Raw genomic sequence first — 15,049 nt, forward strand, 5'->3', positions numbered from 1 at the left:
AATGAAAACAAAAAGTGGAAATTCATTATACAACTCTAGTATTAATATGTGAAATAGTTTGTTGTGATAAAACCTAATTATGTTGATCTCTTCTCTCAAATGAATAATGTATTTAAAATCGTATCATTCATTTCAAAACACTTTGTATTCAGGGCCGTATTTATGAACAATTCTTTGAACGAACTCAGCTCAGTGGGATTCAGTTGCCAAGCAACCAAGAACCAATCTATTTATGTTATTGGTTGTTCGTTGTCGGCCAACAACTCGTGCTGAGCAATGGATCGTTCTGAAAATTGTTCATAAATAGAGTCCTAAGTTTAAAAAACTGACAGACTTGGGAGGTGTTGAAACAAACACGATGCATGACTCGCAATCAGAGGTGCGGGTAGGTTTTATTGTCACACATGTAAATAAACCATCCTGAAATTTATCAATTAAATAATCGATCATTATCCAATAATCGCAAATTATTTTAATTCATCTTGCATGTAGAGTTGATAAAATGCATTGATTCTTCTTAACATTAATATTATGATACTATAAGTTTCAGCTTCTGAGAGCTAATGCAGGTGGTATTGTTAAATAGCTTGAAAAAATTAAATGATATGAATACAATCAATACAATACAATTACTTTTTGTGTAGTTGAGAAGTTGATATTGTGGTAATTATTCATATTGAATGAAAAAGACTAAGAAATTGTCAAAAAACCACTGATTTATTGATAATTAGAAAGACCGGTTTCGGTTATTACACCATTGTCAATCTCTGATAAACTAAACACCTTTAGTTTATCAGTGATTGACAATGGTGTAATAACCGAAACCGGTCTTTCTAATTATCAATAAATCAGTGGTTTTTTGACAATTTCTTAGTCTTTTTCATTCAACAATACAATTAAACTACAATCTCAATTCAACAACTTCTAATCGAAAAATACAAGCTACTGGTCTATCACGAACACCATTCATTAATTCATACTACGACCTACAATAAATTGAATCAACAGAGATGAGAAATAAAATTAAAAAATGCATTTCTCTCTGATTTGATCTTCACTTTTCGCTCTAGTTGGAGGGTTAATCCTTCAATTGATCAGGAAAAATATTATATTTATCAATTGTAATTGTTACATTTATCAGTTCTACAAGATACTTGATTCTTAGATAGGATATCTTACTCCGTAAACTAAATTTAAACAAACTTTTCGCATACTGCAATCATTGTCAAATTGTGAAGCTTGTCCATGTTATGTGTTCAAATTAAAATTGATGTTACACGTAGCTAGTCGATTCACTTGCATCGTGCATGCTATTATCTTTAATTTTGAATGAGTATCGTATTTATATAATTTCACATATTATTCAATGTTGATCTAGTTCGAAGATATTTATCAGCCCTTTATAACATAATGTGCAGTTGTAGAGAGTTGTAGAATTTAAGTATGTTTGTCCACGTTTGTCATTATTTGATTATGAAAATCTTTGAAATTTGTGTTTGGAAATAGTCATTCCTATTCAAAAAATGGAAGACTATTCTAAAAGAGAAAAGCTGTGAAAAATATGTTCCATACAACATACTGAGTAGAAAGAAAAATAAAAAACTCAGTACCCTTTTTGAATTTTTTAATCACAACATGTTTCAACATTGATGCCATTTTCAAGTGCACAAATTGTGATCAAATAATCCAAAAAGGGTACTGAGATTTTTATTTTTCTTTATATTTTTATTACAAGTAGCCCTATACAGAAAAGAGATAAACATACTGAGTGTTTCTATGAACGAATACATTGTTAATTGCACATATTCATTCAACAAGTGTTCCTGCCTATTTCACTTCAATATTTCATAATGAATACTTTGCTATAAGTATATAATCACCTGGTCTTTGCAACCTATACCTATGATTGATTCGATTATCATGAAAAAAGTTCAGGTTTATGTACACCATGATAATCTGAATAAAAGCTTGTGCAGATTCTAAGAGAATTATGCAAACTTATATAATCAAGGTTATAATTATTATTTTCATAAATCTTGTTGAATTTTGAATAATAATTACGTGTTTTCTGTTTGTTTGCAGTATTGTCAAGGGATTCCCACCCGTTTCTCCTTATATTGGTGTTAGTCCCACCCTCTGTTACCTTCTCAAAGAAAAGAAACCTCTATGTTGCCTTCAACTAGCTCAGGTAATCATTATATATTCATTGAATAATTATCATCAATGTAGTCTAATCTCAAGTCATTCAGTGGAATAAAATAGAACTTTCAATATAAGATTTAACATGGAATAAGTGTGCAATACCCAGTATGAAAATAACCGAAACTGTTTTGAAAGACTCATTTATTAGTTACTAAGATTTGCTAGAGGAGTTCATTTTTTAAGTTTGAGCAGATCAATTATGTAAAGTACATAGTTGAAGAGATATCAATTCGTATTTTTGTTAAATAATAGTTAGGAATCTAGTAGTGGCTGATCTGCGGGAGAGGGGTTGAAGGGGAGTAGTTAAACAGGATTTTGTTAAGAAGACGGCTGAAGGAGAAAAATGCAGAGCCCATATGATCGGGATAAGGCTTAGCCAGAAAAGATTAGAGCGATAGAATAGAATTATCTATGGAATCCATAAGCATAGATTCCAATTTATCTATGGAATCTATAAGCATATATCTCTCTGTATTCAAACCGTACAATAATCAAAAATCTCATTTAAAACTGAATGGAGAAGATTAACAATCTCTAGTTTTTATTTAATTAATGCATTCTAAAACTTAAAACCATGAAGAGAATTATTGCATGTTCAGAAGAAAGTGAAATGGTTAGTGATTGATCGAATAAGTTGATCTATCAAGTCACAAATGTGTCAGTTGGCGTTGAATATAGGCATCCACCAATAGAAGGGTGTTTCATGAATCAGCCAATGATGAATGTTGTGGGTGGGCGTAGTCTTGTACAAAGCACAAAGGGTAACCTTACCAAAGTGTATACTTACTCGTGATTGGTCGACGTTCTGTAACATAATACTTTCAGCTGATTTTATAAAAAAAAATTATCCAAAAGAATTATTACTTTAAACATATTATGAGAAAAAATATTTCAATTGTTGAAATAATTCTAATTGAAGGGCACTCAAACAATGTCTCTCTCCAACTCTATTGGTGAAGGTCTATTCCATAAGATACTATGTCACACTCATCAACCAATCACGAGCTTTTAGAAGTATTCAAATTTTTTCTCGAAAACTATGATTTCTCTAATGCATGTAATTTCTTCAATCTCTCTAACATCAAATGTCTATCTTTAATCCATTGGTGGAAATCCACTTAGTCAAATACTTCGTCATACCATAGAGAAAAAAAGCATGAGGGATATTCCATGATACAGGGCGATTATGTTCCAATTTCCAATGTTAACTCGAACTGATAGTCCTAGTAGTTATTTTTGTCGAAGCTATGTGACGCTCGTAGTCTCGCATACTGTGCTGTATACTCTTACACTCTCACCCGGCCAAAACAGTGATAATATAGGTACTTACAGTATTCTATCTATCTATCTACTTACAGTAGTCAACAGTAATCGTCCTGAGTTAACAAAAAATCGGCTTGAAATTTCGAACATAAACGACTTGTACCATGAGATATCTCCTTATACTATATTTTCTCTATGGTTATATATCGATCATGTACTTTTAGAATTTATGAAAACTCATATCAAAATCAACGATTTCTCTAATGTATTTCATATTTCAATTATCAAATGTCTCTCTCAAATTCCATTGGTAAAAGTCAATCACATCAGATACTACGTCATACATTGTCAAACAATCAAAGAATTTAGAATTCATCAAAACTCTGCTCCAAATCAAAGATTTTCCAAAATTATTCTATTTCTTTAATTTCTCAACTCATCAAATGGGTGTAATATACCAGTTTCAACCAGCAATTATGCCATTATACTATGAAAATCTATCAATTACCCCTTAGATATGAATAAAACATGTGTAATATTTACCTCTAATTTTGTTTTACAGGTTTGTGAGCACTGTAGTCACCGTAACGCCAAAGAATACAACTGGCAGAACAAGACTATAATTTTGGCGGCTGACTACGCTTCCAATGGAATCTACAATTTTATAATCCCGCTGCGCGCGCACTTCCGGTCGAAAACGTCACTGAATCCAATTATTCTGCTGCTGGAGAGAAGACCCGACATTGCCTTCTTAGACGCCATCTCCTATTTTCCACTCATCTACTGGATGCTTGGATCTATAGACAGGTATATACTTAGATCTTAGATTCAAGTTGTGAAGTCAATCAATCAATCAAATCATTTTCTATATATATAAAAGCGAAATGGCACTCACTCACTGACTGACTCACTCACTCATTCACTCGCATAACTAAAAATCTACCGGACCAAAAACGTTCAAATTTGGTAGGTATGTTCAGTTGGCCCTTTAGAGGCGCACTAGGAAATATTTTGGCAATATTTTAACTCTAAGGGTTGTTTTTAAGGGTTTAAAGTTCGTCTTTTAGCATGTATATTCTTCTTCTCCCAATCTCTTAATTATAATTGAAATTTCCATATCATATGTTACTATAGAACTATAATCTAGATAGAGTACCTCTTCGAAACAGTTGTTAACTGGCAACTAAATTGATAATTTTGTCAGGTTGGCATTAAGTTGAGTTGACTTTGTTAGGTTGGCACCAAGTTGAAGATTTAAATGCATTTATCGCGGAAAAATTGATTGGGCACTGCTACTTCAATCCTGGGAATATTATATTAATAGCAGTAAGGCTCGCTTCGCTCGCCAGATCCGTTTAGTCAGACGTTTAGTCTGGATCCCCGACTGGATCGTCCTAACATATGATAAAAATTCTCAAATGAAAAATGCAGGCGAGCGAAGTGAGCCTGCTGATCTCATTCTTGGACGATCCAGTCGGGGGTCCAGGGGGCGGAACCCCCCGGCTAGACGGATATGGCGAGCGAAGCGAGCCTGACGGCTAGTTATTCATAAAATTTACAGTCAACATCTGATCAACATTCATTGGTTTGCCATCTTTGTATGTTATAATGCAACGCAGATATAGCTGTATCCTCTTCCTAGACGCCATATCCTATCTATAGTCTATAGACAGGTATATAGTTGAATTCAAGCAGCTGTGAAGTCAATCAATCAAATTAATTTTTATTCAAAGAATGTACAGTCGACATCTGATCAACATTGATTTGCCATCTTTGTATGTTATAATGCATCGCAGATATAGCTGTATCCTATTCCTAGACGCCATATCCTATCTATAGTCTATAGACAGGTATATAGTTGAATTCAAGCAGCTGTGAAGTCAATCAATCAAATCATTTTTACTTTCCTTGCCCTATTACCATAGGTAAGGAAAGTATTGCTTTCCGAAAAAAATTAAGGTACCCCAATTTCTAAATTTCTATACGTTTCAAGGTCCCCTGAGTCCAAAAAACTGGTTTTTGGGTATTGGTCTGTATGTGTGTGTGTGTGTGTGTGTGTGTGTGTGTTGTGTGTGTGTGTGTGTGTGTGTGTGTGTGGTGTGTGTGTGTGTGTGTGTGTGTGTGTGTGTGTGTGTGTATGAGTGTATGTGCGTCAGTGTACACGATATCTCATCTCCCAATTAACGGAATGACTTGAAATTTGGAACTTAAGGTCCTTTCACTATAAGGATCCGACACGAACAATTTCGATCAAATGCAATTCAAGATGGCGGCTAAAATGGCAAAAATGTTGTCAAAAACAGGGTTTTTTGTGATTTTCTCGAAAACGGCTCCAACGATTTTGATTAAATTCATACCTGAAATAGTCGTTAATGAGCTCTATCATCTGCCACAAGTCCCATATCTGTAAAAATTTCAGGAGCTCCGCCCCATCTATGCAAAGTTTGATTTTAGATTCTCAATTATCAGGCTTTAGATACAATTTAAACAAAAAATGGTACTGGAAAAGTATTGAGCATAAAAATCTCTTCAATTAATGTCCAGTAACATTTTCACCTAAAATCGAAAATAAGCTCGATATTCGAGAAAATGTTATTATTTCAATTACAAACTGTTGGCAACTGTTGATTCTATTAAATCATTCACTATGAAGAGATAGCAGACCTCGTATGTCTCCAGCGTTATTGTCCTGTCACCATCTGGCTCATATCTTTGTTTATAAATAGACTTGTGATGCGCGTCAACACTAGCGTCAGGTGATCAATTCTAATAACGGCAAGGAAAGTTGTGTGAGTGCGCCACACCAGATTATCATTCATAGAATGTACAGTCAACATCTGATCAACATTGGTTTGCTATCCTTGTATATCATTTGACAAAGCAGATATAGCAGCATCCTCTTACTAGACGCCATATCATATCTATAGACTATCTATCTATAGTTGATTCAAGTTTTGAAGTCAATCAACCAAATTATTTTTATTCATAGAATGTACAGTCAACATCTAAACAACATTGGTTTGTCATTCTTGTCTGTTATTATGCAACGCAGATATAGCTGTATCCTCTTCCTAGACGCAATATTGTGTCCTATCATGAGCATTGAACACTCGGCCTCTGCGCTCAGGTTCCTCGAACCTTGTAGGGACTTCCCGTTTTTAATATAGTTATGTATAATCCTATTAATGGTATTTTTCTTTTTCATTTTATATTGTATTTTACTTTTCTCATTTACAACCATTTTTGTCATTGTAATTATGTTTTTGGGACAAATAAAGATTTGATTTGATCTGATCATATTGAGCTTGGTGTGGAACCATTAATAATATGATGGCATAAGAAGATTTCCTATGTATAGGGCGTGTATGGTTCAATGGTATAGGATGTTTATGTTCCAAATTTCACTGTTAACTCAAGCCGATAGTTCTAGTACTTCTTTTTCGTGAAGCTATATGACACTGGATAATTGGACAAATGTATAATTGGACAAAGGGCTAAAATATTTGAAGCAAGTTACCTAAGATCTAGGGATCCAGAGCTACATCCAACTGAAAAGTACAGCTCTGGACAGAAAACTATGGAAAGCTTCCTACCAATAAAATGATTGAAGTTGAAGAAGATGTGACGCTGGTAGTCTCTCATACTGTGCTGTTCTTACAGTCTTTCCCGGACGAAAAAGTAATAATAGACAGTAGTCCTCAGTAATCGGCTTGAGCTATGATGAATCGGTTTGGAATTTGAAACAGAAACAACCTTCACCATGCTATATTTTCTCTATAGTGAAACCGAGAAAAAGTAGATTTGCCAAGCACGTGGCAACTGTTGATTCTATTAAATCATTCACTATGAAGAGATAGCAGATCTCGTGTGTATCCAGCGTTATTGACCTTTCACCAGCTGGCTCAGATTTTTGAATAGTAAACTAGTATGCGCGGGAACACTAGCGTCAGGTGATAAATTTTCATAACGGCAAGGAAAGTTGTGTGAGTGCGCCACATCAGATTTTTTACTTTGTGCAGAAACACAGAAAAATTATTCGGTAACAGTTATTATAGTTTCTATCCAAGATAGTTACTATCTCAAGAGAAGAATCTTCTGGAAAGACAATATTGTGTGTTTTTACAGTATCCAGTTATAAAAAATGTTTTCGTTGCAGCCTGGATGATCTACTGCGTGCTGGAATAACGTTAGCTGAGAATGTGGTGGTTGTCAATAAGGAGCTGTCGAACTCAGCTGAAGAAGACACGTTGGCCGATTGTAACACCATCGTTGCTGTACAGACTATGTTCAAGTAATATTTCATCACTTCTATAAAATATTATTTTAGTTTATACATTTTCGAGTAGGACTATTTTGTGTTGAAAACTCTATGATTAGCGGATTACGTGGAAGAGGGGGCTCTTATTGCATCAACTTCGCCCACATCAATCTTGTTATTATGAAATGCCAAAAAAAACATTTCTCCATCTTGTTATTATCAAAAAATCAATCTTGTTATTATGAAATGCCAAAAAAAACATTTCTCCATCTATCTGTAAGTGCAATGTATTGGAAATATATTTCAGTTTCGATTAAGAGTTCGATTTGTGAATTTTCATCACTTCCAACGAACTTGATTATTTTTTCGCAGTATTTTACTTCTGTTGAGATTACATAGAAAACTTAGTATGATGAGTCCAATGTATTAAAATTTGATTCTAGTTTCAAAAGTTGTGTTTAGTTTTAGTTTTTGATTACTACAATAACAAACATGATTGCATCTTGTAACACTTTTATATTTTGTTTATGCTGTTTTCCATGACTAAACATTCTATAATAACTCTCTCGTAGTTGAGACACTGTGTTTCAAAGTTAATTCTTGTTTCAAGCACAAAGAATTCACAAATACATATTGTATTGTTTTTATTTGAAAGATAAATTTAAAAAAAATGAATTTTAAACTCTATTTCTTTGTATGTGTTGGAAAATTTCGTACATAGAACACCACAATTAGTAGTGGAATTTAAGTTCGATTTTATCGTTTTCAATGTGTATTTTATTTCAAATTCAAATTTATTTCTACAAAGTAGGTACAAACATTCAACTATAAAACACAAATGCAATTCATCACAATCAATTCAAATAAATAACATTCTTATTAAAAGATAATAAATTGAACAATAATAGCATTAATACTTCTATTCCTAACTAGTAAGAGTTATAATGCACAATCAAACTGAATGGATTGAGGATTATCATTACATTATTATTTAATAAAACTGATAAAATGAGCTTGGTGGAAATCTACTGGCATAAGTGAGAACTTGTCCGCCAGTAGGAGTAGCGCCCCAATACTAAGAGAGGGAAAAAATGAATACAGAACCATGGTTTCACGTAGTTAACCAACGCATCATCAGCTGTACTGCTACTACGTGAAACCATGGTTATGTTTCAAAGTTTTTAATAAATTTTTAGTGAAATTCGACAATATCTTTGTTTTCTTATTATGAACCAATGAGTTTGAATTCAATTTTAACTTGGTTTGAACTGCTACATAAAATTGCAGATATCATATAGATCAGATTTATTACCAATCCATGATTCTAAACCATCAATATTTGTGTTTGATTTAAGGTTCTTCCCGAGCATAAAAAGCATAACCGAGCTGTCGCAATCGTCGAACATGCGTTTCATGCAGTTCCGGGCACACGACCGCTACGCCCTGCACCTCTCCAAAATGGAAAAGGTACTGCCTGGTTTTTCCTCCCAGACAGTGAATGATGAAGATGTTGGCATCAGATCGCTTCTGCTGGTAACCCTCACATACACTGCTTGCTTTCACTCCAGACTTTCCACGCTCGGCCTATCTTGTCTAACCTGTATCTCCTACAATAGATCTCTCTCACTCTTTCTCTCTTCCCCTACGTCGTTTTCACGTTACCGATTGTCGGCCGACACTCGGTCCCGGTTGCACAAAAGCCGGTTGAATTTTAATTGTGGTTAATTTCACGAGAAACAATCAGAGAAGGATTTATCGGAGGAAAATTCAGAGAACGGATAGATGTCAGATAAGAATCAGCCATTGGTGGGAATCTGATCAACCAATCGGAGGAAAATTCAGAGTGTCGGTTGCACAGAAGCCGTTGATTCGAATCATGATTGAATGCCACGGGAAATCAGAGTAGGCTTTTCTTAAAAGAGGCTTCTCTGATTGGTTCACTTGTAATTAATCACTATTAATATTTAATAGCCCAAAAAAAACAGTGGATTTCAATAGTGATTAATTATTGAATGAAAAAGACTAAGAAATTGTCAAAAAACCACTGATTTATTGATAATTAGAAAGACCGGTTTCGGTTATTACACCATTGTCAATCTCTGATAAACTCTCTGTGAGAGGAGTTTATCAGAGATTGACAATGGTGTAATAACCGAAACCGGTCTTTCTAATTATCAATAAATGTGAGAGGAGTTTATCAGAGATTGACAATGGTGTAATAACCGAAACCGGTCTTTCTAATTATCAATAAATCAGTGGTTTTTTGACAATTTCTTAGTCTTTTTCATTCAATATGAATAATTACCACAATATCAACTTCTCAACTACACAAAAAGTGATTGATTACATGTAAACCAATCAGAGAAGCCTCTTTCAAGAAAAAGCCTTCTCTGATTGGTTCCCGTGGCATTTAATCATGATTAAAATCAACGGCTTTTGTGCAACCGGCACTCTGAATTCTCTTCCGATTGGTTGATCAGATTCTCAGCAATGGCTGATTCTTATCTGACATCTATCCGTTCTGAGATGACTCTCAAGCATATAACTGAAAATAATTATTTATTTCTTAAGTTTAATTTAATTTTATTAAGTCAATTTTAGTAAATGTTACCATAGGCAAGAGCCTAGTAACAATTGTCAATAAATAAAAAAAACATGCTGCACATGTGTGTAAATCACAGGGAAGCTCCAATTATACTAATCCGGATCCAATTCAATTGATAAAATATTCTGATAATTGAAGATTTCACAAAAAATTGAAAATTCAGAAGACAAACCTCTATTAAATAAATTATGTTGGCTAGTATTATCTACTCCAACTATAACCGGTTGAATACTTTGCTGTACAAATTTGACTTTTTGTGTAGTTGAGAAGTTGATATTGTGGTAATTATTCATATTGAATGAAAAAGACTGAGAAATTGTCAAAAAACCACTGATTTATTGATGATTAGAAAGACCGGTTTCAGTTATTACACCATTGTCAATCTCTGATAAACTGAAACTGGTTTCGGCTATTACACCATTGTCAATCTCTGATAAACTAAAACTGGTTTTAGTTTATCAGAGATTGACAATGGTGTAATAACCGAAACCGGTCTTTCTAATTATCAATAAATCAGTGGTTTTTTGACAATTTCTCAGTCTTTTTCATTCAGTACAAATTTGACTCTGATTAACATAATGTAAATCAGCCGAAATTCTACCTATTCTCTTTTAAAAGTTATTCGAATAATCACCAACTCAGATAATTCGAGCTCCTATAAAAGTAAAAGTTAATTTTTATAGCTTTTGTTGGTGTGGAGTCCCTTGCGGGAAGGTCCCACCGCCTGAATATATAAAATTTGAGCCGTCAATGGGTCTTACGACTGTCATACTTCAGCCGGGACCGACAGTTTAACGTGCCCATCCGATAATTGAAAATAGAGTTCCTATAATTGAAATTCTACTACCGTACTTTATTAGTGGCCACTAGCTGATATGGGAACGCGGAATTGGAGATGAATGGAGCTTCAATTTACATGTCATTTCCAATTCCGCTTTCCCATAGTAGCTATAGTGGACGCTCAGTTGACGCTAGTAATAACCACTACCTCCGTAAACAGGAGTTTTCGGAGGTGGTGTAATAACCCTGTGTGCAGCGTGTTTCAGAACTTTCCTCTGATTGGCTAACTCTAGCCAACAGCTGTTCAGAGGAAATGAGTCAATAAGATGACGATTTTGAGTGTCAGCCGATAATCGGTTAAGTGTGAAAACGGCCGTCCGCGTATTATTGATTATAATCAAAATTCTATTAAAAGTTTAATTGGAAAGTAAAAGAGTTTAGGATTTAATATTTTTGTGATAAACATGATAAAGATTCACGAGGAGTACGTAGATGAATAGATTTGAAATCTGGTGAAGATTTGAACTGTTGTGTTTCAACATAAAACTTAAAAGTTTAAAAATATAATTATATGTTGATCACAGAGAAATCGTCTAGGGTTTTGTTTAGAAATTGAAAGATAACAACACTACAAATATAAAATTATCGAAATAGGTCCTTTTTACAAAGTAAATAACCAAGATAAAGGAATCGACAGAAATATAATTTCGCCACAGGTAATTTTAAATTGTTTTCAGATAGAAATATGAAATTACCGAACTTGGTTCCTCCAATGACATTAAGAACTCAATAATTACTTTTATGTAGAAGTAGTACTAATAAACCTACTACGTTTTCCCATATAAACGTATATTATTCGAATATATTTGAATTAAACAATACCTATCAAATATAAACAATAAACAACTGAAACTCACTTATAATATCGCACATCCAGAATATCATCCAGAATTCTTGTTTGAAGAGGAATTTGCACATACAGAGACTGGATTGTTTTTATAATAATAGGCCATTTATTTCTGTTTGGGTTTCGGATAGCTCCTTCTCGTGTAATGTACGCTGACAAAACTATACGATTAGTATTTATTAAATTGTTGAGCGTAAATATCAACCTGTATGATCGAATAATACCCCTATAAATCAATCATTCATCTATAGCTTCAAATTCAAATAATCTTTATTCCCTAAAAAATACAGGTTACATTGTAATACAGATCATGTTTTACTAGAATACCCCTAAAAGACTATTCGTCTGAGTGTAGGGGTGAGTTCCTGTTACACTGGGTAGCCAATAGTCTATTCATAATGTCTATAAATACTAGAATGTCCGACTTTGTTGACAAGAAGAAGGAGAATGTTAATGAATTGATTTGTTCTAATCTAAACATGCTGCTTGGAGGATTTTTCCATAATTTCCCTTCACAGGCCTAGTAGGCTATAGGCCTACCATAGAGAATCAATAGCGTAAGTAGATATCCCATGGTATAGGGCGTTTATGTCGCAACTTTTACTGTTATTTTGCAAAATTACTCAAAAATTTCCAATTTGTAGAGATTTGAGTGGAATATTTTTGCTTTTAATCAGTTTTTAAATATCAAAATTCAAAATTTTCAGTTTAGTCATTAGTTTTGAAGTGGAAATTGGACTTTTTGAAGTGAAAGTGAAATCTTAACCTTATTCTTTTTGAAACTTTTATTATTTTGTAAAAATTTGGGAGAAGACAGTTTTGGGCTATGCCTGTTGTCTTTTCCCAATCATATTATATTATTTATTATAATTATGATTTGTAATCGTCAATGAAATAAAATAATCGTTATCTCAAGCCGTTAGTTCATGTAATTCTTTCCCGTGAAGCTGTGTGACCCTGATAGTCACTCATATTGTGCCGTTCATACACTCTCACCCCAACAAAACAGTAAAATTCGACAATAATCAACAGTAATCGGCTTGAGATAACAGTAAAATTTGCTACATAAATGCCCTATACCATGGGATATCTACTTACGCTATTGTTTCTCTATGGCTATACCTGTATTATGATAGTCAATATTTCACTGATAAAACTAATCAACTTAGTTCCAATTTTCAAAATTCTATCAACTTATAATGATGAAATTCGAAGGAAACATAATACAACCATGTCTTCTACATCAAACTCTGAAATTGCAAGATATCCTCTCATAGTATTTTTCTTTTCAATGTTGTTTTCCATCAAGAGCTGCTTATTATTAAATCACTTTTTGCTTTTGGAAAAAACGATATATTTGACTGCAAGTCGTTTTTTCCAAAAGCAAAAAGTATTTTTCTCTTTAAGGCTACTTTTGAATATAAATAAAAATATAAATCTCAGACCCCTTTTTAAATGATTTCGTCACAACATGTTTCGGCTACTATCAAACTTGATAATTTGAAAAAGGTAATCAGATTTATATTTTTATTTATATCCTCTCATAGTCTACTGGATGTAAGAGACTTTCAAATTGAAAAAAAGAATATTAATGTCAACTTAAATCTTCAACATACATTTCTGTATGTTGCACTCTCTATACCACAAATACAAAAACTACATAGGCCTACATACTGTTGTTAATGCAGTGATCTAATGTTCATTTGAAATTCAATTACGAGGGCATAGGCAAGACAGAGTAATGCATGATAAGTGGAAGTCGAGTATGCTGAGGGTTCAACGTTCAATTCACTTACAAACCCCATCATTCAATCTAATATTTGTTGCATGTTTATTCATAAATGTCTTTAACAATTTTATCAAGTAACTTGTCGCATCATCTACTAACCCTCATTAACAGAATTATCACCAATACAATAATTTAACACAATACCCAATATAAAAAATTGTAGATACAAGAATATCCCGTGATAAATAATAATCATGATTGAAAAAAAATCAACATCAATATCTTTGAATCTTGATTGAATTAACAAAAATATTGTTGTTTATAATATTGGATGAATATGAAGTACAACTTATTGATCTAGGACTTTGAGTAACTGATTATTTAAAGTACATAGCAATCGGAAATCAAATTGAAACCGTGAGAAAACCGCAGGCAAAACCCAGAATTATTATGAAAAATCGATTTTACTTCTAGCAAAAAACGTTACTATAGAATATTATTATGAATGATTGGGAGTATTATATACTAATTTCTCAGCGTTTTATGGTTCAAAGTTTGAACCAAAATATTGTTGAACAAATTATCCAATATTTGATAACAGATTTTCTCCATTATGAATGATAATTTTTTCGATTGTAAATAATAAACTTCCGGTACCCACTCAATGAGATAACATTCCAAATCTTCAAAAATCCTCGAACTCCTTCGTCTCAATCCCTCTCCCGTTCACCATTTTGTTACTTGTAAAAATATCAAATGTCTTCTGTGTTTCATCAATGTGAGTGTCTCCCCACATACCATTAGTATTGTTGGTAATGGTTCATTGCTCTTATAAGTGTTGCAGCATGAATTTGATGTCAAATTCCATAAATTTTGCTTGATTTACAATCATTTAAATCTGGATGTTTAATGTACCACTATTGTCTAGATGTTTTCCTATAGAATTTCTATAACCTGTCATCCGATTTTTTTGGCTAATGGGAAATGAATAGTGCAAATTATTTATTTGTTGGAATGGGTAATATAGGTACTTATCACTGTATCAGTAATGACCCTCGATGTAATATCCATAAGATTGAAGCTATTTCACCTATCTAATTTGAATTTCTTTGATGATAGATTCCAGGTAGAATCAAATTATCTTTCAAAACATACTCTGCAACTTCTCTAAATTCTAAGCAATGGATACATACCAATTTTATAAATGGTATGTGAATCATTTGATGCTGTATTATAGATTGTATATTGATTTAAAAATAATTGAATTTGAGCTTCTTATGGATGCTTATGAATAAAATAATCGAA

General features: G+C 33.1%; 1 protein-coding gene across 19 annotated transcripts in view; it reads left to right on the plus strand.

Moving 5' to 3' along the window:
- The window catches only part of LOC111057314 (potassium channel subfamily T member 2-like), a 699,972-nt gene that overhangs the window by 643,115 nt on the left and 41,808 nt on the right, over window positions 1-15,049 (plus strand). For 14 of the 19 annotated variants that reach the window (XM_039431618.1, XM_039431616.1, XM_039431612.1 and 11 more), the window contains 4 exons: window positions 2,083-2,188; window positions 4,028-4,272; window positions 7,622-7,756; window positions 9,079-9,256. In XM_039431618.1, coding sequence (XP_039287552.1) covers window positions 2,083-2,188; window positions 4,028-4,272; window positions 7,622-7,756; window positions 9,079-9,256 — 664 coding nt within the window. The remainder of the gene's footprint in view (window positions 1-2,082; window positions 2,189-4,027; window positions 4,273-7,621; window positions 7,757-9,078; window positions 9,257-15,049) is intronic. The other 5 variants (XM_039431627.1, XM_039431630.1, XM_039431620.1 and 2 more) reach the window with 1 other exon arrangement.

The sequence above is a fragment of the Nilaparvata lugens genome, chromosome 6 (assembly GCF_014356525.2).
Source record: "Nilaparvata lugens isolate BPH chromosome 6, ASM1435652v1, whole genome shotgun sequence".
NCBI lineage: Eukaryota > Metazoa > Arthropoda > Insecta > Hemiptera > Delphacidae > Nilaparvata > Nilaparvata lugens.